The 26,363-nt window shown below is 43.2% G+C and overlaps 1 protein-coding gene and 1 long non-coding RNA gene across 4 annotated transcripts in view; one reads left to right on the top strand and one right to left on the bottom strand.

The window, feature by feature from the left end:
• Window positions 1–12,994, top strand: part of TET2 (tet methylcytosine dioxygenase 2) — a 73,041-nt gene extending 60,047 nt beyond the window's left edge. For both annotated transcript variants that reach the window (XM_083835504.1, XM_083835505.1), the window contains exons 6-10: window positions 140–290; window positions 2,440–2,529; window positions 5,073–5,210; window positions 6,589–6,949; window positions 8,264–12,994. In XM_083835504.1, coding sequence (XP_083691630.1) covers window positions 140–290; window positions 2,440–2,529; window positions 5,073–5,210; window positions 6,589–6,949; window positions 8,264–9,669 — 2,146 coding nt within the window. In that variant the 3' untranslated portion in view covers window positions 9,670–12,994. The remainder of the gene's footprint in view (window positions 1–139; window positions 291–2,439; window positions 2,530–5,072; window positions 5,211–6,588; window positions 6,950–8,263) is intronic.
• LOC310899325 overlaps window positions 1–26,072 on the bottom strand; it is an 84,571-nt gene extending 58,499 nt beyond the window's left edge. Inside the window, exons 1-3 of one of the 2 annotated variants that reach the window (XR_014584208.1) lie at window positions 25,900–26,072; window positions 3,535–3,627; window positions 297–1,972 (exon numbers count right to left, since the gene is read on the bottom strand). This is a non-coding gene — a long non-coding RNA (uncharacterized lncRNA). Of the gene's footprint in view, window positions 1–296; window positions 1,973–3,534; window positions 3,628–25,899 lie in introns of those variants that run through there. The other variant, XR_014584207.1, reaches the window with a different exon arrangement.
• Window positions 26,073–26,363: the final 291 nt, after the last annotated feature.

Raw genomic sequence — 26,363 nt, 5'->3', positions numbered from 1 at the left:
CATTTCCTCCTTATTTACCGATGGAAGAAGATCCAGGACTGGTGGTTCCCTACATCACTGGCAGAACGCCGACACTCGCTGTAGGAGCACCCCGGGGTGACCCTTCTGCTGCTAACAACTGTGTTCTCTTCTTCTTTAGACGGACCTGTGCATGTCAAGGGCTGGACCCTGAAACTTGTGGTGCTTCATTTTCCTTCGGTTGCTCCTGGAGCATGTACTACAATGGTTGTAAGTTTGCCAGAAGCAAGATTCCAAGAAAGTTTAAGCTGATGGGGGATGATCCAAAAGAGGTTGGTGTCCATTTCTAAAATGAAAACGTGCCTCATTTGCAAGGAAATGTTTTCTGTTACTCTGCAAATAAGAGATCCAGTGCAAGAGAGCAGGGGGGCAGAGCCCTGCTTGAATCGCATGCATGTAGGGCCATTAAATAACTGCCAGTCAGAGCTGATTGATTCCAGTCACTGAGCCAGCTGAATTGACTGTCCAAATTCTGACAGCTGGTAAAAGCCCTGAGACTTGAAACCATGTTTGCAGGCTTTCACAATTAGAAGAAAGGGCACGGCCTGAATAATTGTGCCCGTATTAGGCCTGCAATCGGGCATTCCCCAGTGGCAGAGTGGAAGGTTTACCAGCTGAAGGCGTATGACGTTGCAACGGGGAACCAGAGCAGACTGCACGGAGACTAATGTGGCGAAACTCTGAGAGTACAATAGGAATAAGAGGATAGGAAGCCTCGTTCTACATACAGTCTTGCCCCACTGATAGTTTCCAGACCGGGCTCTGTGTTACAGCAAACTGGCAACCATTTAAAACGAGTCAGAGTAAAACTGCATCGACCTTAGCTTGGACACAGGATATCTCTGAAGGTATGATTGCAGCGAGTCCTGGTTATTCATGTGTCTGGGAGGCTCTAATGGCCTAGCTTGGTTTTTGGCATGCACGTGCAAATTTAGTCCCTAGTCTGCTGCTCATATACTGATGCACAGGTCCAGAGCTTTCACTATATTCTGGGATCTTACGCAAACCCAAACATTTCTTGTACATGATCAGAGAGTCAGGCATGCCCGCATGCTATGGCCTGTGCTGAAAATAGCACACTTTATTTAGAATATCATCGTAATTACCATATAGTTTTTCCTCCCTGCTGCTCCTCTGTGTCCCCCAGAATTACAAAATAGCTCTCCTTCAATCATATTGTGGTACAAAGCCTTCTTTATCATAGCTGCAATCCTAAACCCCCTAAATTTTCTAAGCTGGATACCTGGCCAGAGCTCACCAGGGCACTCTTCCAACTTGCATTCCTGGATTTGCTTCCATGCAAGCCAGAGCTGGGCAGAGAGGATGGTTTTACCCTCCAGTCCTGTTCCCGAAGGCAGGGCACACATCCAGACAAGGGTCTCATAGCATAGACTCGGTTTATAGGTGGTACAGACAACACAAATAGGATCCTCACCAATAAATGCTCGAAGTTATGCTTACAAATGGTAACCTGCAGGCCATACAAAAGGTGACAGCAAGATGTTCTCTGACAATTTCACAGTGTCATTTTGGAGTCCCAAATTTCAGTTTTAGGAGGAGATACAAAACTTTAATGTACCAAACGTCTCTCTGTCAAACCCATAGGTTTTTCACACCTCCATGAAATATACAAACTCCTAAAAGCAAGTACACCGCTCCATTATGCCACTGTTCTCTGTGTATTTGAAATGAAAAATAAGGGCCTCGTATAAGCAAGGTCTTGAATTTGGAATTCTCTTCCTGAGAGGATGGGGAGCAACTCTGGAGTGTGTTACTGGAGTACTTCATTTTTAAAGAGCCCTTCATTTTGAGAGCATGTACATCTCCTTACAGAAAGATGAAATGTGGTCACTCCTACCTGCATAGCACCAACTCCTAGGCATGTCCACAATTCTTGATTGCTTAAGGACTGGGAACTTTTTGAAGTCTGATGTATTACAATAATTTTAAATTGCTGCATGAAAAGACAATTTAAATATGTTGAAGTGCTGTTATCACAGTGTGTAAAACCCTTAAATTGGCCAAATTAACTTGATGGAGCATTCAGATATTATTCCTCTCAAGCTTTCTAAAGAGTATTATTTTCCCAAAACTCCAGTAGAGAAAATAATGAGGGTCATCATGCTTGGACCTAAAACATCTTCATATTGAAAAATTATAAATTCTTTTTAATATAAACCAAATTAAGATTATAGTCTGTGATATCCTCTCACAAGGATCACACTACCCTACTATTACGTCTCTTTCAAGGCTGTGAAACAATATAATTAAAAGGAGATTCACAATAGTTATTGTCTAAACCAGAATGACCACGATTTAGACCTTTACATATCTATCACTGCATTTTAACAGACCGTAACTTTTTAGGTCCATACATACAGTATGGAAAACGTCATTGAACTCTATTTCATCTGCTAACAGGAAGAAAAACTAGAATCCAATTTGCAGAATCTGTCAACCCTGATGGCGCCCACCTACAAGAAGCTTGCACCCGATGCATACAACAACCAGGTACGGTGGGGGGAAAGGGAACTGGAACAGCCACAGAATCTGATTTTTACCACACTTTCCCCAATGTTTTATCTTTGAGCCATACCATTCATGTACATTTTGTACCAGCGTTCCTTTGACATCAGGCTAAAGACAAATGGAAATCCTCAATGCCAATTAAAATGCTTTCAAAAGTAAAACTAGCAGAATTTTATCCACTAAATAAAGCTAATCTTTTCACCTACATAAACACAACAATATTACCTCACACTTGAGCAGAAATCCAGCTTTACAACACAAGGCTTCTGGATTCACCAGCCAAACTAGCAAAACAGCCACAGAGATGGTTCAAGACTGGTAACAGTGTCATTAGGCAGTGAATTATATTGCACTTGAGTCTTGAAACTACAGTTCCAGTTCTGCTCTCTCAAGTGACAGTTTTCACCAAAGTGGCCATTACAGACATGCTTTTAAAACAAAGCTTCATATTTGAATACACTCAGCCCTGTATATGCATGCAAGTGCCTGCACCAGCCTTCTTGCACGAGGAGGTGGTGCGTGCAGCTTTCTGTTGGTCAGCATTCACAGGTGCTAGCACATTCAAAGCTGTATGAGGCTCCCAGGTGTGGCTACCTCTCACCTCTATTCCTTCGCCAAACACCTTTCAGATATTTGCATCAAAATTTGACGCCGTACCCTTTGAAATGTGTTAACTATTGGCCTTCATTTTTGTTGTTCAGGCTTGCTACCATTACAAACACTCACAGAACTTACAGCCTCCTGACTACCAGCACCATTGCAAACTATGACATCTTCTTTCATTCCTTTTGACAACATTAAGCCCAGTCAAAACACTTACTTGCTGTAGCAATCAGCACAGAACAGATTTTCCACTGTAAGGCAAACAGTAAGCTAACATGAAACTCTCCATTTATATTTGCAGTTAAATTCACTCCTTTACTGCGTGTTTACTAGCAACTAGACAGGGTAAGCAGGTTTAGTACAGACTGATCCGATTTCACTTACCTGATCAGATAACACTTGGAGACTCATTATGGAGGAAACTGTGGCTACGTGCCCACTAGCTGTGGTTATCTCTCCAAATAGCGTAGAGACATTCTGCAAGAGAAAAAAGGAAGAGGAAGAATTAAAAATGAGGGGGTGGTGAAAAATAAAATGGTTCTTTGCTTGGGTTGCTTTTCTTTTCTCATAAAAGTTCTTCATATAAACCGTAAGCCTGACACTAGCTGAAAATACATGCTTTTGCAAGTTTCAACTTTTACCTTAGATAATAAGCAATGTGTATAGCGTGGCCTATTTCAGGAGTTCCATACAAACCTTGAATTTGTGGGGAAACAGAGATCAAGCTATTGTCAGTGTCTTCAAAGGGAGATGAGCAAGACCTAATTCGTATGGCTGCAGTAACAGGTTATAAAAAACCAAAGCTCTAACCAAAGCCAGTCCCCTTTTGAATCGTAGAATATCCCAAGCTACAAATCCTGAGAAGAGCTTCCAAATTCCAAAGTTTGTTCTAATCCATGTCGGGACTGCAGCAGCATTAACATCTAGAATTGGAAAGCGTCTGTTTATCCAACTGGACCCAGCAGAACATTTCATAGAACCTTTGCAGAGATACATTTTAAACACACCCTTTAAGTCTAACCAAATTATCATGTGGATAACATTTCAAACCACTCTCACTGGATTTCAAAGGAGTCTCCATGTTTCAAGTTTTCTTCTGATTTTTCGTTTTTAGATTCCAGTGAAGTAAATATTCCAAATATTAAAAGCAAAATTACTGTGAGCAAACTAGACATCTTTTTAGTGATCCTGGATCAAAACTTGGCAAAATTTCTAATTTCCCATTAACATAGAACAGGAATTTCAGCAAAGCATTTTACGAATGGGGTTTCATTTTTGATTTTCTAAATATAATATGAAACTGCCATTTGTGTGAGGCTTGATCTTTCATTACAAAATCCCTTCTTTTTGTGTAATGTTTATTGTTGCACTATAAACTCTTTGCAAAGCTCCTTAATAATGAGTACATGTATAGAAAATACTGCCTTGACTGAATTATCATTTTGGTCAGGGGTTAGTGCTGCACTAAAGCTAATGAAATAGGCTTTTACTGTGCCAAAATATTACAAATCTGAAAGCAAATTATTATTTTTCATGAAGTCATTCTGAAGTCAGTTTTCTAAAGTCATTTTCCCTTAATAGCTTGGTATATTTCCAGACTACACAAACACATCGCTCTTACAGTGCCAGACACCAAAACCATGCACTGTATTTGTCATGTAAAAACACAAACCACTGGCAGGGAATCAGAAGTAATATGCACAGAAAAGTATTACTGGCCAGTTTCACAATAACAGCAAAGACAGAAGGTAACAGGGAAGAAAGCAGCAAGGAGCGAAGCAGGCATATAAAACTGCCACAAAATTGCTTGATTTTATTTGCCTTTAAGAGCCATATGTTACCACCCCGAAGATGTTAGGAGCCCTGCCTGTTGTTCAGTGCTAAGCCCGTGTGTTGCAGTGATACCTGTTGTCTGATTGCAGATCGAGTACGAACACAGAGCACCCGAGTGTCGCCTGGGGTTAAAAGAAGGTCGCCCATTCTCAGGGGTCACTGCCTGCCTGGATTTCTGTGCTCATGCTCACAGAGACTTACACAATATGCAGAACGGGAGTACACTGGTAAGTCAGCGATGCACAGAGCCTCCTTATTCCAGCGCTAATTGCATATAGTTAATTCATTATCTTCAGTCTGTTTAAATTTATAATTGCATAACGTAGATTGCTAAAAAAAGAAATGTTAAGCAGTAATTGAGCTAACTTATTACCCCCTACATAATTTTTCATTCAACTGAATGAGACTTATGATGTATTAAAGAAAGGTTTAATATAGAACTGGTAAAAGAGAAACCGTGGAGACAATGGAAGGAAGGTTCCAGCAGGGCTGAAATGCCTGTTTCAGCGTTCCTGGAACAAAATGATTTATATTTGTCATCTTGAAATATTTTTTTATAACTACTTTGGATTATATATCTTCCAATAAAATAAAAACAGAAACAGACGACTTCTTTCCGTAACTTTCTTCCGAGGAGAGTTTAGAAAGTTGTGGATTTCATTCCTGCTTGGGACAAGAATAAAGTCTGCAAGCCTTGCCACCCTTAGTAATGTACGTGCTCACTTGACCCTTTTCCATTCTGAACTCTTCTGAACACTGCATTTGCAGTAACACTTCTGAACAAGATATCAGAAAAACTAGCCTTTTTTTCAATGTGTATTGGATTATTTCTGTTCCCTGCTTATTCTCTCTCTGTGACAATCCAGTAACAACTAAAATTTGCCCTGTTTCCAGGGTCTGACTTAGTTGAAAAGCCAACCACCACCAATCAAATACATATTCCTAGTTGAGCTTCCTTCCTAAGATTGGCTGACTCAATGATTCTGCCACAGAGTATGTCTGTATCAGCATCTTTTTCTCCACTGAGATACTCCCAATGCCTGTTTTAGCTGGAGCTAACACAATGAGCATGCTACAAGACACAACAGGACCCTCCTGAAATCTTTGTGCATGTTAACATGACTTGCTCCTTTGCAAAGTGCTGGAACCTGCCATTGTAAGGGGGTGTGAAATACAATGGCAGTATGTTATATTTCTCACTACTTCAAATAGGTACCTGGCTAATAATCTATCATAGCAAAACGTTCAGTTGGGTACAAAGTCCCAATTCTCGCTGTTTTAGCTCCCTGCCCATGCAGTGCTATGGACCACACAGTTCATTTCACTTTAGGTGATACCCAACTATACTGCTCATTTCAGTACAGGTACAAGAAACATAGATGTAAATACTTTGTGTTTCTATTTACACTGTCCAACAGAGCAATGGAAGAAATGAAATTGCAGACTTCTTGTGATAATGCTTAAACTGAGCAGAAACTTAAAGTTTCCAAGCAACTTTCCAGATGCTGACAGTGTCAGGGCAAGGTAAAACACACAAGCTAGTATTTCAGGCAACTTCTTCTCAGACTGGTTTGAGAGAGTTACTCTAACACACCTTTCTGACAGGTTTGCACACTAACTAGAGAAGACAATCGTGAAATTGGCCAAACACCTGAAGATGAGCAGCTCCACGTGCTCCCGTTATACAAAGTCTCTGATGTGGATGAGTTTGGAAGCGCTGAAGGCCAGGAGGAGAAGAAGAGGAATGGCAGCATCCAGGTCCTTACCTCCTTTCGCCGGAAAGTAAGGATGTTAGCAGAGCCTGTTAAGACGTGCCGGCAAAGGAAGCTAGAAGCAAAGAAGGCAGCTGCAGAAAAGCTTTCCTCCTTGGAGAATGGGTCTAGCAAAGCTGAAAGAGACAAGTCTGCTGCAGCACGCAACAAGCAAGGCAACTCTGAAGCGGCAGGTCACGCAAAGCAGCTAGCAGGTAAACACATGAGTCTGATCAGCATCTTTATCAAGTGGTAAGCTTCCTAGAAACTGAGGCCATTTACAATGAGTCTCTAAAAAAACATTTTTCACAGCACAAGAACATTTTAAACAAAAAGCAAAGAGAATTCTTGAATGTAAATATCAATATTGTATGTTTATAAATACTAGAATGCCAAACTGTGGTCAACTCTGGAGAAGCAAAAAAAAAAAAAAAAAAAAAGACATGAGAAATCCATGACTGGATAATTAACACCTGTAGAAGTCAGGTGCTTCTACAAACTCAATGTATTGCAAAGTACCTTTAAAAGACTACTGGTGCTAGGAGCTATGAAGAGAAGTGTGTGATGTTGCTGCTGAAGAAAAAGTGACCTGCACATCACTCACTGTCTGCCACTGTTGCAGAGAACATCATAATCTGAGTGGATTCTAGCCTAGCCTCTTTACCACTATATATACAAATACTCTGCTTCAAGACCAAAAGCAGAGCAGAGGTTTTTCCATAGTGGAGTAAGAGTTTAAAATCCATTTAACAATCCCTGACAGTTCTCATCAGTAGATTTAGAATCCTGGGCAAAGGAGTTCTTCCCTCATGACTATTTTATTGTTACAGCAGCTTCCACAGACAGGAATAAAGCGATACCTCCAAGGCTGCCCAAAAGGTCACCGAGATACCTATGAATAGAAGTCAGCTGTCCTGTGACCCAGGCTGGGGCTCTAACCATTAAACTATGCCATTGCACTTTAATGAATGATGGCTTTTCCCTTGTGTCTTCAATTAATCTCAGTTGGTACTGAAATGTTCTCTCTATCAGTGAATGTCACCTTTATTTTATTCATTTTTTTAACATTAAGCCATTTTTTTGAGGCAGTTCTATAAATACAGATGTAGCAGAATTTATTTATTTATTCTCAGGGAAAAGAAGGTCACCTTGTGCGACCTTTTTGGGAGGCCTTTTGGGAGCACTTTGATGCTCCATTTCATGGACTACTTAAATGATGATTCAACTCTTTGGACTTTGTGCATGTGACTCTGAACAGATTGCACTGTCCTCTCTTCCCCGTTGCTGCTAGCATCTGATCTCGCTGGATGCACGCCAAAAAGGAAGAGTAGCCTTAGTATTTATTCAGCTTCTTAAAGCATGGCATTTGAGATATGAGAAAGGGAACCTCTGTTAATGTATCATATGATAGAATTTTCTTAGAAAACTCACAGATACTTATCACAAGGAATCTATAAAGTATGCATTTTAAAAAAGAAAAAAAAAAAGAAGAAAAAAGCTTGCTTGTTCTTTTCTTTTCACGTCTACAGATCTTTTACGCCTTTCAGGACCAGCCTCACAACAGCAGCAGCAACATCCCCAGCGCACTCTCCCTAACAGCTCTCAGTCAAATCCTATTAACTCTTACTCGGGTTCAGGTTCTGCAAATCTGTATGTAAGGTTGCCTAATCCAGCTGGTGGTTATCCAAGCTCTTCATACACTTCAGATCCCTATGGAGGGTCCGGTCCCATGAACCTTTACACCACCTCATCACAGCCTGCGGGGTCTTATTTGAATTCTTCCAGTCCCATGAACCCTTATTCAGGATCATTAAGTCAAAATAACCAGTATCCACCCTACCCATGCAATGGAAACATGCCGATGGACAACTGCCCCTCTTACTTGGGCTCCTACCCCTCCCAGCATCAGCACATGGACTTGTATAGCTGTCAGAGCCAAGACCCTATGTCTAAACTAAGCCTGCCACCCATTCAAACATTATACCAGCACAGGTTTGGGAACAACCAGAGTTTTGGTCCCAAATACTTGAATTATGGAAACCAAAATATGCAGGTAGACTCCTTCAGTAATTGCACCATTAGACCAAATGTACACCACGTAGGGTCTTTTTCCTCTTACTCCACCCACGAGGCTGATGGTCATTTTTTGGAGGTAGCCTCGAGGTTAAAATCTAATCTGAGTAATCCAAGCATGGACTATGCCTCCATGAATAAAAACACTGAACATCACCATGTGCAACCCCCTCCACATTTAGCACACGACTACCATCCTGCTCCAAGTATGTTTAGTGGTCCTCCTAATTCGTTGCACCTCCAAAGTAAGGATAGCGAAATGATTTCACATGCAGTCAATGGTTTGTCTAGCATGCTTCCAGGTCAAAACCATGATAGGACTACTCCCCAAGGTGGTTTAGATAAAACCGATGTGCTGAATCCTGAAAAAGCAGAGGATCCTGATGAAGTCTGGTCAGATAGTGAACAGAGCTTCCTGGATCCAGAAATTGGAGGAGTGGCAGTTGCTCCATCTCATGGGTCAATTCTCATAGAGTGTGCAAAGCGTGAGCTCCATGCAACGACCCCCCTAAAAAATCCCAACAGGAACCATCCCACCAGAATATCCCTTGTCTTTTACCAGCACAAGAGTATGAACGAGCCAAAACACGGTCTGGCTCTGTGGGAGGCCAAGATGGCTGAGAAGGCAAGAGAGAAAGAAGAGGAATGTGAAAAATACGGTCCAGACTACGTGCCTCAGAAATCTTATGGCAAAAAAGCAAAGCGGGAGCCTGCTGAGCCACATGAACCCTCGGAGCCAACGTACGTGCGCTTCATCAAGTCTCTTGCACAACGGACGCTGTCGGTCACCACAGACTCCACAGTAACAACATCTCCATATGCCTTTACACGGGTTACAGGGCCTTACAACAGATATATCTAACTTCACACCTTCGTTGGTTACCTCATTTGAAAAAAACAACTCATCAGTAGGGTAGTTCTCGTTTAGGTTTTGGGGAAGGCAAGGGTGGAGGAGAAAACAGTGTTTTTATTAAACTCATCGGTGGAAAAAGCCTCGGCACACCAGCAAAAAGAGGTAATCTCACTAGCGCACTTCTTTTCCACTGGTTTTTAAGTGGTCACAGATGGCATGTAGGAAACAAGACCAAAGCATCCTATGCAAAAACAAAAACAAAACAAAAAGTGTTTCACAATTTACATTTGAAAACACTGGCTCCATTACTGAAAGAGAGAATCTGCAAATGGATTTTTTTTTTCTTACAGTTTTGCACATCTGTGACCACTTTTAATGTCATTGAGTTTGCATAGTCATGGAACAGGAGCAAAAAAAAAATCCTAAAAAATAATACTGTAGTGTTACAACTGCAGGAATCTTAAAATAACATCTGGTGCTGAATCTATGATGTACTGAAATACTGGAATTATGGCTTTTTAACATGCAGTTTTTACTGTAATCTTATTAGTCTCTTGATTTTATTTAACAAAGTAGATACGTATAAAACAATGAATAGACAGCAAAACACTGAATTTGTTTGGATATTCTAAAAACATGGTGCTATCTAAGAGAACGGTGTCTTTATTTTAACAGTCAAACAGTTAATGCCTTTATAATGATTAAAATGTCAATGATGTATTCAAATGTTCTTCAACAACAGGGAGGACCTTTTCATTCATGTATGTATTGAATTTACCTGGTGTTAAAATAAGCTTACTTTTTAACATATGGGAATTACAAAGACCTCTGGATTTTGCTCATCCAGTCAAGTCCTAGAAGAGGACAATAAAATATAGAGAGAGATATTTTTTTTTAAAATAGTGTTTCAAAAGCACTTTGTCTACCTAAGCTTGGCAACTTGAACAATGCTAAGGTACTAAGACATTAAAAAAAAAAAAAGAGTTTACTTTGATTTTAAAATGCAAAGATAATTTTTTTAAAATAAAAAAAAAAAAGCTTTTAAATACTTTTGTTTTAGCCATGCATCTGCTAGTGGGCTACATATCCATTTTTAATACAGTCAGTTATGGTAAAAATGGGGCTTACTGGATATAAGGGAATACTTTAGTACACAAAACACATGTTTTTCTGGTGCTCATCTCACACAGCTATACTGTAAACTGTTTTCTACAATTATGACAAGTTCATTGCTCAAATATGTACAGTTTTAAGGAAAGAATTTTATATTAACCACAGGTAATAATTAGCAGCATGCGACAGACTACAACTAGTTAGCTTGGGCTTCTGCTGTTTTTAAAGATCTGTATGCTCTTCAACTATTGAATGGCAGACTGCTTTTGTGTTGATAATTATGTACATTGTGGTGTAAGTCATTTCTCGGTGCAAGTGTCCTCTTTTCCAGGAAGATTGAGCAGACCGATGCCTACACAAGATGAATGAAACAGGGTTAGTTCTGTGTGATTCCGTTGATTAAATAGAAAAAAAAAATAGGCAGCTGGCTTGCTGTGGTGGTTTTAAAACATTAATTTCTATTAAAAAAAGCAGGAGAGTTGTATAGTAAATTAAATTGTAAACAAAACTTTTTTTAACGCAATGCTTTAGTATTTTAGTACTGTAAAAATATTAAATCTATATATATTTGGGTTTTGAGCTGAATTCACATCATGGTGCTACTCAGCCTGCTACAAATATATCATAATGTGAGCTAAAAATACATTAAAAGGTTTGAGTGATGTTCCTACTTGTCATATACCTCAACACTAGTTTGGCAATAGGATATTGAACTGAGTGTGAAAGTTTATATATTGTATACCATCTTTTTTCCCCCAATAGCCTTTGAAAAAAAACAAAACAAAAAAAAAACTCTCTCAATACTTGACATTTTAGCAAGTATAACTTGAACTTCAACTTTTTTTTTTTTTTTGGTTCTAAAAATTCAGGGATATTTCAGCTCATGTTCTCCTATGCCAATGTGTCACCTGTGTGTATGTAAAGCTGTTGTAGGTTAAATATATTATTCTTTTGTTTTTTGGTTTTTTTTTTCTTTTTTTTCTTCAGGGATTTAATGCTTTTCTTTTGAATCCCTTCTCTAATTTTTCTTGTACATGTATTGATGTAACTAAAACTAATTTTGTAAATTCGTTAGCTCTTTTTATTGTAATGAAAGTGTTTAAGAGATTTAGAATGTTTTGCCTGTTTCAAACGAATAAACAAAAGAAAGTAGAATGCACTGAGCTGATTAAAGGGAAAAATGTAAGGCAGGGGTTTGGCAAGTGACTGTTTGCTAGAGTTTTTCAAGTCACTCTCTAAACAAGGCTTCTTGGATACTGTAATAAATAAAATAAAATAAAGTATAAAAAGGTACAGTCTGTACAAGGGCTTCCCTAAACATGCAAACCTCCATGTCCCAGATATATCTTGTGCAATATACTGTAAGATTAAGTTTGGTCAAAAGAAATTTTATCTAACAGAATCACAACCTAACTCGAGTAAATCAAAGGAGGCCTTTGGGTTTAATGGTCAAATATTTATTATGGCAATTTTGTTTTTTTAATTCTCAGTCTGTGACTTTACCCACTGCATTGAAACAAAAGTTTCGCCTTTTTAAAGAAAAATTTAATGATGGTTATGTGTCAGATTAATTAAATCATTACTAATCTTCATCTTTTGGTGATTATGTTTTAAGTCCTATATTATTCATCTGATCCACAGTAGACGTTTGGTTAACATGCCGTGCACTGTCATTTGCCAAACTGCTGGCAGCAAGAGCAGGAAGCTTAGTTGGTGAATCAGTTATGTATTGTAAATACCCGAACTGTAATTTTTGGTGTACAGAACCCTGCCTCAGTTGGATCGAATGACAAAGCAGACATAAAATTGCTTGTATAGGATTATCAGGTTGACTATAGCCATACTTGAAGATGCTTCTGAGTGGTGTCAACTTTACTTGAATGAATTTTTCATCTTGATTGACGCACAGTGGTATAAAGTTCACTTCTAAAGCTAGTGGTTAACTTGTGTAGGAAACTTTAGCAGTTTGACACTAAGGTAATGAACTTCTGTGTGCATTTTCTATGCTTATGTTCTACTTTTTTTTTTTTTTACTTTAGTTTCATTCATTTTCATGAAATGTTTGGTATGTCTATAAAAAGAATCTGAGGATGGTTATAAATACTGTAAGTATTGTAATGTAATGCAGGTTATTTGAAAGCTGTTTATTATTATATCATTCCTGATAACGCTGAGATGTGGGTGTTTTTAATAAAATTTATATTTATTTAATGCACTCTAAGTCTGTCATGGAGAACCTTGTCTTTCCCCGTTACTTTTATCAGTTAGCAACAACAGCAGCATGCCAAAACCGGACCCCTAGTGCCAACCACAGGCCAGGAGGCCTGTAGGGACCGGGTGACAATTACAGGGCTGGGAAAGCTGCTAGCTGGAGAAATTAAAGCTGTTATGAGAAACAGAGGAAGCCGCATACTTCAGCAGCCTAGAAATTGAGCGCATTGACTGCTGTATGGGGATAAAGCCTTCCCTGAGCTTCAGAAGCAGCAGGAAAGAAGCAGGCCCAAACTTCTCAGCAAAGCATCCACACACACCACACTGTTTCAGCCCCCCTCTATCTTCCTCGACTGAAAAGCTTAAATGAAACACATCATAAGAGACTCTAAACCAGGAGACCCAGACACCATGCTTATTCCTAGGTCTGCTTTGACTCCAGCCTTTAAAGATTTTGGGCACTACCCAGCACAGGCTACTGCTAAATAAAATCCGTGTCTGAAGTGATGGAGGGAGGCGTTTTTAGGGACAGGAAGAGGCTGTAGAGCATCACCACTGGCTTCTTCCTGGTATCTGTGGACACAGGTGAATGTGGCATACTCACTGCTGGAATTTGCTTACTGCTCAAGTAACAGCCATGGATACACACCTGGCAGAGGGGAGAGGCAGGACAAGGGGGAATCTGGGGTTCGGATGGGTTTTTTGGGTGTTTATTTCTACCCATTTATGCATTTTTCAGTTGGTTTCTAATTACTCCAAATGTCAGGATGCTCCAGTGGACAGTATTAAGAAACAATAAAATGATAAAATCTCATGTATAATTTAAATCAAACAATCTAGGGAAAAAAAAAGCAGTAAGAAATTATGTCTCAACGAATACCAGGATACGTGTTCCTGCACTTGCGGGCACTAGACAAAAGCATATTTTCACAGCCCCTTCTTTTAACTTCAAGGGATATCAGGACAGAAACCTGCAATATTCTCTCCTGTGAGAAGAGGCAGAAATTGCTCTCTCTGTGGCTGCAAAACAGCGCGGTGACAATCAGCACTTTCATGCTTTTCAAGCTTGCTTTTTTAAAGACCCCAGGTCTGCTGTCAACCCCGGTTACCCCATCCATCAATGCTATGCACCTTGGGAAAGCCTCCGTGCTCCGTACATTTAGATGGCTAAGTGTCTTGGGGAATCAGTGATTTAAAACTCAGAAAAGCTGTGATGTTCACCCCTGGCTCTGGGCATATTCCCAGATGGGAACGTCTCGAGGCAGGCAAACCCACTGCGGCAGCCAAGTGTTGCTCTTTTCTGTGTGCAGGTGCACTTTAATGCATTAGACAGCTGGAACTGACAGATGCACTAGCTTTAACAAAAGGTCTATCACCCCTTTAGCCTTCCCAGGAAAAAGTCCTGCCATTAATGAACGTTCCCACCGGCTGCCTTTTCACATAAGCAGCTCTCTTCAGTGCAGTTCTTGACAGATCTCGCTTCAGAAGCGCTGCTAACAATGCGTAACCCTCCCTGGTCGAGGCCAAAGTCAGATGGTACCTGCTTAACCGCGCTGCTCCCACAAACACGCGCTCTCCCCGGCACGGGGCAGTCTGCTCGTGTCTCAGGTGGCTGCGATCAAGGTACCACCTCCGTCAGTCCCCAGACTGCAGTGACTAGCCCTCAGAAATGAGCTGCACCTGGGGGCACGCAGCTGAGCATCCAGCTCCCACAGGTAGCTCCTGCCTTGCTTTTCCTCCTCTTAGTCTTCTGTCTGGCTGTTTCCTGCCTTGACACCTCAGAGACTCAGAAGATTATATATATATATATATATATATTTTTATGGGAATGACCAAAATGGCTATGACAAGCCAAGCCAGGCATGAACAAACCCCAGGCAAATTTAAGAGCAACACTTGGTTTGTTCAAAGACGCAGAAAGGTAGCCAGCATGGAGGAGTGGGGAAGAAACGAACGAAAGGCTTTACCTCTCCAAAATAAATCATCTTACAAGAGAAGGCATGGATTAAGAAGTGGTGGTTTCCCTGCATGCACTTTTTCACCAGTACCTTAAAATACTAATTATGACATTTTAAAAAGCCAAATCTCTCATTCAGGTAGGTCTCAGAGCACGGAAACAAGACCTTGGATTTAAAGGCGAACCCCGTGCTTGACACCTAGCCACAAAGCAGAGCTTTTAGAAGCACACAATTGGTTTGTTGTATCTCTGCTCAGAAGAGTACAGCAACATGCCTACCTACAGAGCTGCAAGGCAGGGATCTTGGTGACTTGCACACTCATGTGACAAGTGTCACGCCAACCTCACTGAAGCTTGCTGACAGTCCAGCATCCACCAATTTTAATGGTGGTGCTCCCACCACATCTCGGCAGTAACCCAACAGTCTGCTGTTTAACTGGCGCAGTAACATTTTTTCCTGAAGAACATGCATCTGTCAAATTTCTGTTACGCCCAGCTACACTTACCTAGTGTGGACGTAACTTAACAATTTTAAGGCATTCAGCAACTGACCATTTTGTCTGAGGACTGACAGCTTTAGCCCCTGCTCCTCCCATGAGCTACAGCAACTGTTCTCCCTCCATCACTGCACCAGACGTTCTGTTTTCCAGCTGAGCTTATGTATTAAGTGGGTCCCTTTACTTCAACCTGTAAATGATTCCCTAAGTTGGTTTAATTAGGGCAAATATTGTACTAGGAGCAATTCTTGCAGAACTCACAAAGAAGTCAATCAGCTCTATGTTTTACTTGCCTCACCTCTGACCTGCAAAGGGAGTCACTGGTATGTATGAAGTTAGCACAGAAAGTGCTGCTGATTAAAAATCCTCCTGTTTAGAGGGAGAAGAAAAAAATTGCACTGGAATAAGAAAGTAACAAACAGGGAGATACCTATTAAAGACCTACTATCCTGCCACCCTTTCTGATCAACAGAGGAAACTGGGGCTTGATGCTGCATGCTAGACTCGCATACTGAGCCCCAAAGCACTCGAGCCCCAAACAGCATGCTCAGTTCAGCCACCCCATTATCAGGGGGGTGCCAGCAGCCCCAAACCATGCACGAGCCCCTGTGAGCACAAGAGGGGTGCCCAGATGCCAGCCATCGGGAGAGGAGTCACACACTTCCCGCTGTGTGGTGTAAACACGTATCCCAAGCCTTTAAGTTCAGACATTGCCTTATTTTTCACTGCACACGGCTGCCTTCCTTCCAGGTTTGGAGTCTGTCCCTGTTCCTTTCAGATGTAGGAAGGAGCCCTATGGTACCACTTTCCCCCCAGACCATTTTTCCATTAGGCCAGTGCTTTGAGCACTTTGATATTCAGGTCCTCCCTGAGCCGATTCAGAGCATCCAGGATGCAAACGCCTTAAAATATTCTGGCTGTATGTACATGCACGTCACTCCCGTCCTCTCAAAGCTCTTCCATGCCACAAAACACTTCAAATCGTTATATGGCAGAGCGGAGGGAGGGAGGGAGAGCCTGCTGTTCCACTTCATTTTAAGATGGGGTTTAATCCTCAGCATACAAACAGCGTCGCTGCTGGAGGAGGCCATGAGAGGGTTCACAGTTTCTTCCTTCACAAGGCAGCCAAGCTAATCAAGGTTAACCTGTTTCTCCCACTCAGGATTTGCTTCAACTAGCACATTAACCGCTTTGTCTTCCTAGTACTTTACACGAGGAAACCCATCCCAGGGTAAGCACACTTCCTCCTAATGTCATGGAAACACAACTGCACGCTCCTAAGTCACCACACAAAAGCTGGTCTGGTGCCTGGCAGCAGCAGCTCGCAACTGTGGTTCAGCTTTCTTTTAGCTTGCACCGCATTAGCGAGTGGAACCTTGCTGGATTTTCAGGCATAATCATCTTCCTCTTATTTTTCTGCTCCTGTTGTGATTATTTGTAAAAATGACAGCACCATTATCTTCCTGTATGTAAGCCTTCACAGAGACCACTTTGGTAAAGAGATTTAACTGGAGGGGATGGCTTAAAGTGCAGTCTGCTCTGAAAAGGGATGGGGAAAGTGGCATCCTGGGGCTCCCAGTCTGCATTCCAATTACCGTCACAGCGAACGTGCCTGATTTAGACGGGGGGTGGCATTTTCCCATCTCTCCCCCCTCAAAGAGAGGCACCAGATTTCCTGCGACTAGCCCTTCTCCCCACCTGCGTGTCCCAAGGTCTGCTGACATTTGGACGGGTATAAAGCTGGTCAGACGGCAGGAATTCAGCCCTCATTAATGGCAGCAAATGCTTTGCTAGGAACAGAGGGAGGGTTGGCGTGGGGGCAGGTGACAGATGTCCAGCAAAGGGAAAACATCTATTAGCTGTTCCCTCCACCACCAACCACCCCCAGCACATTTGTTTTGCATGACAGCCCCTTCAGTCCGGGCCCTCGCTGAAACCATCCAGGCTCCATATTACGGCCGCGTTTGAACCTTTGTGGCACCCACACAGCCTCCCCGAGGCAGAGGGACAGGAGACTGGAAGGGACCGTATCAGGCAGAATTTTAAAGCCTCAAGCTTGCCTGCTCTTCCAGAATTTAAGTGTCTTGTAATCAGTAACCCTGGCAAATCTCGCCTCTGTGTGTCACTCTGCTGTTAACGCTCGCCACACCACAAGCGTGCACTTTGTCAGAGGGCTGCAGTTTGCAGGCACTTATCCTCCCAGCTCTTATTTAAGGTGAAGATGACTGCTCCTTCACATCGGAGCACTCGGATGCAAAAAAGAGCAGCCTATTTCCATCTTCACCCAGGTTCCTGCAGCACCCTTGGGCGCGCTGCACAAGTTCCTCAGCTGAGCTGCTCCAGGGAAGATGGGGACCGAGGCCACCACACGCCAGCTTCACGGAAGACACCCTGGGCTCTTCTGGCCAAAACCCCGGGCAACAAAAACCAGCTGAACTAGCGGGAGCACAGAGGGAACTCACCTGTATAAACAGCGACCGCTGTGAGGAGGTGGGCCTCTCCTATAGGACTACTGGGAGAGCACACGGGGAACATTTTGGATTTGCCATCTTGGTAATTTGCCCAGCAGCAACACACCAGAGTTGTAAAGAAGCGTGTGCAACTCAGGAATCCCAGCCCCAGCACACAGACATGGTTTCCAGGTTAAATCGAACTGAAAACCAGATGTGCTTTTGTCGAGGAAACCAGGTCAAGTGCAGCCACGAGGTTTCAGAGCTCCTGCAGCTGCTACACGGAGAAAGCAGTGCCTCCTCCACCACGTCCTGCACGGCAGCAGCTGCTTCCTTGGGGAACACAGGCAAGCAGAGAGGTGTACTTAGACCCTCCCCCCCCCCCCCCCCCCAAAAAAAAAAAAAAGAAGAAAACCTTATGGAACCTTGCTGGAGAACTGTGTTAGAAAAGTCTAAAGGAGACCTGAGAAGTTTGTGTGCCCAACAAATATTTGTATGTGCTCTCTATCTGTGCATTGATAGTACAACGCTGTAGAGCTACATAAATACATAACTAAGTAGCCATATAGCCAGGTATAGCCGGTCTTAAGTGGTTGGGAACACTGGAGCCGTTTTCTTCCAGAGAGGAGTTCACTGCCAGGTGATAGTCACCAACTGCGTGTTGCTGTTAGATGTTTCTGGAGGTAGACCTCCGCAGCATAATTTACGCTAGGAAAAAATTTACACTATCACACTACTATGATATTACGCAGCACAATATCACACTAGGAAAACCACCGCCCTCTTTTAGAAGGGCTTATGCGTTACACCTTGTGCTGATAAAAAACAAACCAAAGAGATCTGCTGCCTATTTGATGTCTGCCTCCTTGCTGCTGGAGCACAGACTAAGCAGTGCCCAGACACTGTCTGATCCGTGGAGGGTCTTCCTGCTCATGGCTGTTCCCAAACGGCCCCTGGTGAAGGGCAAAGTCCCTGCTTGTTCAGCTAACTCTGATCAGTCAATTACAGTTAAGAGAGATTTTAAGTTACACGTGACCCCTTGCCACAGAAGCTGGAAAGAGATCTCTTGCCCACCAAACATGCAGACGTTTTCCAAAAATGCAGCCGGGTTCCTCTTAGGAAGCACAGACACCATTTTTAAACTACTGCCATAAGAGATTCAGGCCTTTGGTACAGGGGGTACGGAAGGAGCAAGAGAGCCCAAGATGTCCCTGTCCTTGAGGAATGAGTTGCTCCTGACACTCAGCCTAAATTATAATCATGTATTTGCTGGACCAGAGGGAGAGAACTATGCCTAAGGGGAAGCACGACTTTGTGGTGTGGGAATGGAGAGCTCTGCTGCCTGTTCTCATTTCTGCACGTGGATGCGATATTCACGCTAAACAGCACACTAAGAGACAGTGCTCAGCAACAGTGCTTGACCCCAGCCTTTGTCTTCACCAAGAATCACCTTCCCCATTAGGCCCCCTCCTTTTCCAGCTATGCTCTAAAATTGGCCAAAACAGAGAAATGATGCTCATCAGAAGCTCAGCTCCCCTGAAAAACCAGCACGTTTTGGCCAGAACTTGGGCAGAGGAATGCTTTGTTTTGGGGTCAGGGCACGCTTCTTTAGGAGCTACGTAGTGGGACTCCAATTCTGAGCAGTCCTCGGCAATACAAAAGCAAAATCCAGTTGTCCGTAGATGCAGCACCTCCAGAGGTAGCTGAACAGGGAACTTACTGACTGCAGGAATGGATTTCAGCACCTAAACTCTGCTCAGAACCACCTTTAGGTACCTGATGTCGTTACTGGGTTTCTAGGTCACAGTTCCCTTGCAAAAGATTCTGCTCCAAGCCACGCAGGAATGTTATAGCAATAGACACATTAACAATCCAGGTGTTCAGATGCTACGGTAACAGGGCCTGAAGTGCATATCCTTCCTCGAGCTGAGAGAGCTCAGCTGCTCTTTTCTGGTTCTGTTAATATTCTTCTTTCCTGCTTTAAACTCCCACCCTTTATGAGATGAGCCCTGTTAAAACACTTGGCTTTTCCACTTCTTTCCCTTAAAAACTACCTCCTTTAGAGAATTGCTCCATTGTCAATCTGCAGTTTATAAAAAAAATAAAAATAAAAGAGGGGGGGGGGTGGCAGGAGCAGAAGAGAAAGAAAGAAGAGAGCGCTTTCTATAAAATCTTCCAGTTCATCTAGCCCATCTCAAAGCAGGTATAGACAAGAATAGCTGCTCAGCGTGCGTGGAAAATTGTTTTACTAAATGTGGAAGGAAAAGCATTGATTCAATCTCATGGACATGAGAAGTCAAAATTGCACAGAGTTGCCATTAGTGCTCTTGCTGCTGTGAAATCTGAAAGGAGTGGAACGGCCACTCATTCAGAGGCCAACATAAAGGCAATGAAGGAAGCCAAAATTACTCTTCTGAATTTCCTCTCACTGCTGCTATAATTGGGCACCCCAAGGTATTCTCTTCTCAGCCACAATGGTGAGCAGTCAAACCTGTCACTGCATATATCGTAGGCACCACAGAATTGACAGCCAGGGCAACTTTTTCCATTGATTTTTCATAATATGATCGATAACATATTTCATTATGACCCATAAAATCCTATTTGCATCATCAAGAGACAGGAAAGATGCTGTCATGTCTGGAAAAAAAATTTTAAAAAATAAAATCCCCAGAGATGCAGATCTGCTGACTATTTGTTTTTTACCAGTAGAAATCCATACAAAATGATTTCTTTCCTGATTCTAATCATACCACATCAAGAACCGGCTAGCTGAGAAGAAGAGAAAAAAAAAAAGAAGAAAAACAGAGGACAGAATCAACTTCCAGCTACAGAAGTGGTGCACAGTTCAACAAGGATGCTTCTGGATGTCTCAGACCGATGTAAAAGGACCGGCTTTCAGCATCACGGGCATGCTGTATTGCCTTGGTCGGAAATAACCACGCAGTGCTGAACAAAACAGCTCGCTGTACAAACCTTGTCCGAGCCTTCTTCAGCGAGCTGCCCGACTGTAAAGCTTCGGGCACATCTTCGTGCTGTGTTACAGAAGGGCAGCACCCTGACTAACCGGCACTGAGCTCTACAGGGCTGCTGGGAACCGCAAATGGCACTAGGGCAAGGAGTATTTTCTACTCCAATGCACTCTCTAGGGGTGAGGTAATTTGAAGCAAAGATACTCAAATTCTCTTCCTTTAGTTTAACTCTATACATGTGGAAAGCAAACACACACACCTCTTATCACCAGGGTCTAAGGGAAAGAATGAAGCAACATCTTGAAGTCTATAGAAAGTACATGGCCAAATATGCTACAAGCTCTTGGAGCCTTCCAAGTTTTTCAGAGTGCACAGCTTGAAACCTTTTAAAGCCACCTGATTATGAGAATATAGGCAGGTACTTCAGCTTCTTTTTAATGTCTCACATTAACCATCCAACGCTCAGCTAGCCACTTTGAAAAGTAGGAGTGCAGACCAACTGTAGATCACGCTACATAAACACCTATTTCAATACTTATTAAAATACCTTTTTTTTTCCTCCTGTAATTACAGATTTACAAAAGGCAGATCTTGTTTATACAGTTTTTGAATGCTCCTGAAATAGTCTCTGGTACACAGCAAAACCTGGGATATAAGCAGTATAGACGCAGGGAGACAGTTTAGGAAATGCATGGTTTTCCCTATAAACAGGGCCTTGCTTACAGGGCTGAGCTCAGCCTGCAAGAGCTATTGAGAACAGCGCTGTGCCAAGCCTCTCACCCTTTCAAGATGCCAGAAACCCTCAAAACAGCTTGCTTCTTCAAAGGTCCTTCCCAAAAGGCAATTTGTAAAGTTTTAGAGCACTAAGATTACAACGGGTACAGGACGCTGGCTTGTGGGAAAGCTCAAGACAACACGGGCATTCTGCAGAGCACAGAATAGCTGTGAAGGTACAAGAAATGACCCAAAACTGACTGAACTGCGTTCACTCTCGCCTATTTGTTAGGAGCAATACAGCCATCAAGCAATTTTTGCTGACCTCCAACCAGGCCAAATACACTTTTTACTCCAAGATGTACACAAGTGACATCGAACAGGAGGCACCAGCTTGTAACTGCTACCAATTAAAGGAAGACACGGACTGGGAAGTTCTGAACGTGTCACACGTGATGGAGAAAAGACTGGCTTGAGAGTGAGAGAGGAGCAAGCTTTGTCTCGTTCAATTTCCTCCTTAAAAGAAAAAAACAGAAATAGTGAAAATCAGCACAATCCTGGCATGACACAGAAGGGGGAAGGAGGGGAAGGACAGTGAGGAGAGAGATTGCAACACTTTCTTGCTGTGGATGCGATTTTACAGCCGCCTGTTGCAATGCTGCAGGAAGTCAGGCCAAGCCAAAGGGGATCACTGATGAAGTGAAGGTAAGGTGCTAAGTGCCAGGTTTCTCGTTTGTAACAGAGGCCTCCATCTGATAGGCTCCACATGCAGGGACCCTAATGCAAACCCTACGCAGACAATGCTACTGACAGAACGTGCCCAGGAACAGAGCACAAGGAGCTGGGGGTAAAGCGAACCCCCAGGAACAGCAGAGAAATCAAGCTGGGGCAGCCCAAATGCAGCTTTCAGAGCTGGCACCACAAAGAGGTCAATAACAACCATGAAGGGCCTCTTTGGGGCCACACTAGTTGCTGCAGTTTCCAAATTCCTGCAGGGATCCGCAGATTTGCATCTCCACATCCATTTTGAGGTGCGGAAGGGATCTAACAACGTGTCAGAAACAGAATCACCCTAACAGAGAAGGTAACTGGGGTCTTCAGCGAGCACCACTACGCAGGTTGTTACCTGTTTGGGATGCCCAGACTCTTCTTTATACTGTGAAATCATCCCTCAGCCATCTGAGCACTTTAAACCCCACCATGTGCTGACTGCAGCTTTCCAGCAGCCATCGTGCCCTTTTCGAGCTCTCCACTCTTCTAACAGGCTCGCCACCCCAACTGACTCAAAATCATCAGCTGGCAAAGGAATCTTTGGGGAAAAAAGGAAAGGTATCACCAGAATTTTTAGGAGACTTCTACTTATCACTGTTATTTCTGTTCAAAGAAAATTTCGTAAGTTATTTCAAAATTATTTCTAACCTGTAAAGGCACTAACAGAAAGGCTTTTTCACAAAGCGGCTGGGAATTGGAACGACCCTTTTGTCTGCTTGATTTTAAAAGAAGCATTAAAAAAGGAACATCAAGGACCTTCACTTTTGGTACTTGCAAAGGAAAGTTGGTGAGCAACAATCAGCCACACCACCTGCAAGTACTCACCCAGGGGAGCCACACCCAAACTGCAGGGCTTCACATTTGATTTTAAGGCACCTTGGAAATTAGAAAGGAAGAAAGGAGCTGGGGATGACTAATTCCCTTAGGATGGAAGGTGACACGATGACTGGATCACTAATAAAAACAAATTACAGTCAGAAAGTCTAGGAAAAAAAATAATACTGCACTTCAAGGAGAGGAGCAAACGGGAGGTAAGGAAAGCCCAGGAGCAAACACGAGAGCATTCACACACGCTACAAGTCAGTCAGTCTCCCTCCTCTTCATTATCTTTCTCCCTAAGAAAACACAAGCACCTGTGTAACCAAAACAGACATCTCGTAAAATGACCTGACTCAATCTGGATACGGTCGGAAGGCAGGTTTATTTATTTGGTTGGTAAACAGTCAGCAAGTTGTCTGAATAGGTTAGCATCACCTAGTTCCTCCTCCTGTGCTGCGCCAGCCTTGCTTGTGGGGCTTGTCCCCACCGAAACGTGGACCCAGGCAGCCTCTGCTCGTGGGCACTCCCAAGCCTCCACCCAGCCCAGCTTACCTCGGGAGCCCTGTCTTGCTTGGAATAGCTACACCTCTAACACAGCTTGCTCCTTATCAGCTACACAAAGAGGTTTCACACGGCAAAGTAAAGCTCCACAGGAGAAAAACGAGAGCTGTGATTTCTTGCTTTATTTAATGCACAGAAAGCATTAGCAACATAAATAAACAGAGAAAAAGGTCACCAACCGCCGGTTAATAAACCAATTCACACTTCCTAGCTGGAACTCGGTCTCTTAAAATTCGTAAAACCTAGCTGAAGCCTAAAGTGTTTCCAGATGCAGGCAGTTTCTCCTTTGCTTAAAATCTCAAATTTCTCTTCGGATTTCTCCAGGATTGAGCAGGATCATTCCACTTGACCAGAAATTTTACCCATTTCCTTGGGCCTCGAGCCACTATCCTAGTTTAGGCATACAAGCTCTTGTGCTTAATTACCTCCAAAACGTGTTAATTATTACACTAACGCTACAGTCCTATCAATGGCATATTAAAAATTCAGACAATCGCTAGCTGCGAGAACATTTACTCATAGCCTGAAAACCACGCAGTGCAGGAACGGACTCCTCCAAGCATCAAGGCGCTTCTTTTGTGGTTCCTCTAACACCACACAAGCCTTTTACTTTCTCACAGCACATCCCAAGAACCCTGCTCGCAGCCTTACGCTCATTCCCCTGCCACATAAAAGCACTGCACAGCCCACATCACATCTCATCTCATCTACGGTTCTGCTTATGGAGCACCTTCAGGCTGGGAGCCAGGGACATAGGATTACAGACACCCTACTCTCTCCCAGGTTATTTTACCACTCGTGGGGCACAGAGAGAAAATGGATATTTACACCACGGGACGCAGCAGCACAACCCCGAGTGCTTTTTCCATTTTTAACTGGGTTATTTTTTCATTTAGGGATTTATTTTGAAATCGTATAGTGAAAACAAACGAGAAAATCCCACCACCCCCTGCCAGCTGACAGGTACTCCAGTACACCAAGTACTCACACAAGTTTGTGATGTATTTCCTGGCAAAGCTGGTGCTACCAGCAAGCAGCTCAGCCCAACCAGGGACTCAGCAGCTCCACAGGTAGCACTGCACGATCCAACGTGATCACCAGGCTTGGAGCACAACCTGGGACCGTGTTAGTGCAATCACTAAGCTCACCCAAAGCCCAGAGACAACCAGGTACCTCAAGAAGAGGTGCGGGGACAAGTGACACAAGCCAGGACTCCTGGCAGAGAGCTCCTACAGCTTGCCCTGGGCCTTCAGGAGCTTATTAAACACTGGTTAATGAAGCACCCACAGTCCTACTCTTAGAGCAGGAGTCTCTTCCTTCAGACCACAAATCGTGAGGCATTTAGCTGAAAGGTGGTAGATTAGCCCTTAAATCTCCTTCCTTTTTGGAGTCAATCCAAATGTATCGTTCTTAGTTCCCAAGAAAGCATCCTAAGGCTTGAGCTAACAGCATCCAATGCCTGTGCTTTCTCCTCTTCTAAGGGCTGCTCATGCATTTATCACAATGTGGGCAAGAGCATGAAACCCTAGAGCCTTGCTTTCCTCTTCAGATACAGGTACTGGGACTACAACTCTCACTCTCCTAGGCTGCAAGATTAACACAGCGGGATGGATTGAAACTGTTTCTGCCTCCCTGAGCAAGTCATTTGCAAGGCCTGAGGTGGGGAATCCAAGCCCTGAGCCCAAGGCAGAACCTGGAGTTGCTGCACCCTCACCGTTACCTTGTACCGCAATCCCCTTTCTCCTACGAAGCTTTGCATTTCGGTCCTGCTGGGAACTGTCTAGGTACAGCTGTCCTTTCACGAGAGGAATCACACTTCCACAGTACCACAGCAACAATCTGTGAGAAGGCCACAAAGAACTACAGTCCTGCTAAATCCTGTCTGCCCAGTTGCACTACAAGCAAAAGCAGCACACACTCTGAGTTGCAAACACGTGGGAAGGGCAGGAGGCAACAAAGACAGCTGTTAGTCTCCTCAAATGTACACTTAAACTCCTGCGCACTGAGATTTCTTGCCAGTTAAGCCTCTTAACGCTTTCCAGGCACGCTCATAGTTTAGCCTCCCCCTTTTTAAAGCAAGCTTTAACTTCATCTCAGCTGAGATCTTTAGGAACTCAGTGTTACATTCAAAAATGTTGAAGCTTCATAAAAGCCAGATACAAAACCAAACTCACCTCATTAACTGGTTCCTCCCTACAGGCTGCTAAGATCTACCTTCAAAAGAGTCCTCTCCCCTCTTTGTCTTTGTTTTGTAACCTGACATCAGAGGCAGCTGGCCTCTGCCGCTGCACCCTGGGAAGGGAAGCCCCTACACCTGTGGAAGGCAGGGAAGCAACCAGCCCCCGAAGCCAGAGCCGCCCACTGGACTCAGCTGTGAGCGCTCCCAGCCAGCACAAGTCTGCAGAGAGCAGGCCCCCGTGCGAGCACGTTACTACAAAGCTGTACCGCCGTGTCAAACCCAGAGCGGTTTCATTGGGGTGCTCTCCTCCCCGGCGCTGCCTGTGTTTTCCACCTCCAAATTTGAAATACTGTGCCCTTAAAAAAATTCCGTCTCGTAGGCACGCCAATTTATCTTAAAAAAGTGGAAATGACAGAACCTGCTTTTGCATTCCTCCTGGTTAATTAGATTTAACTGGGC

This window comes from Anser anser (genome assembly GCF_964211835.1).
Source record: "Anser anser genome assembly, chromosome: 4".
NCBI lineage: Eukaryota > Metazoa > Chordata > Aves > Anseriformes > Anatidae > Anser > Anser anser.
This window is presented reverse-complemented; position numbering and strand designations above follow the sequence as displayed.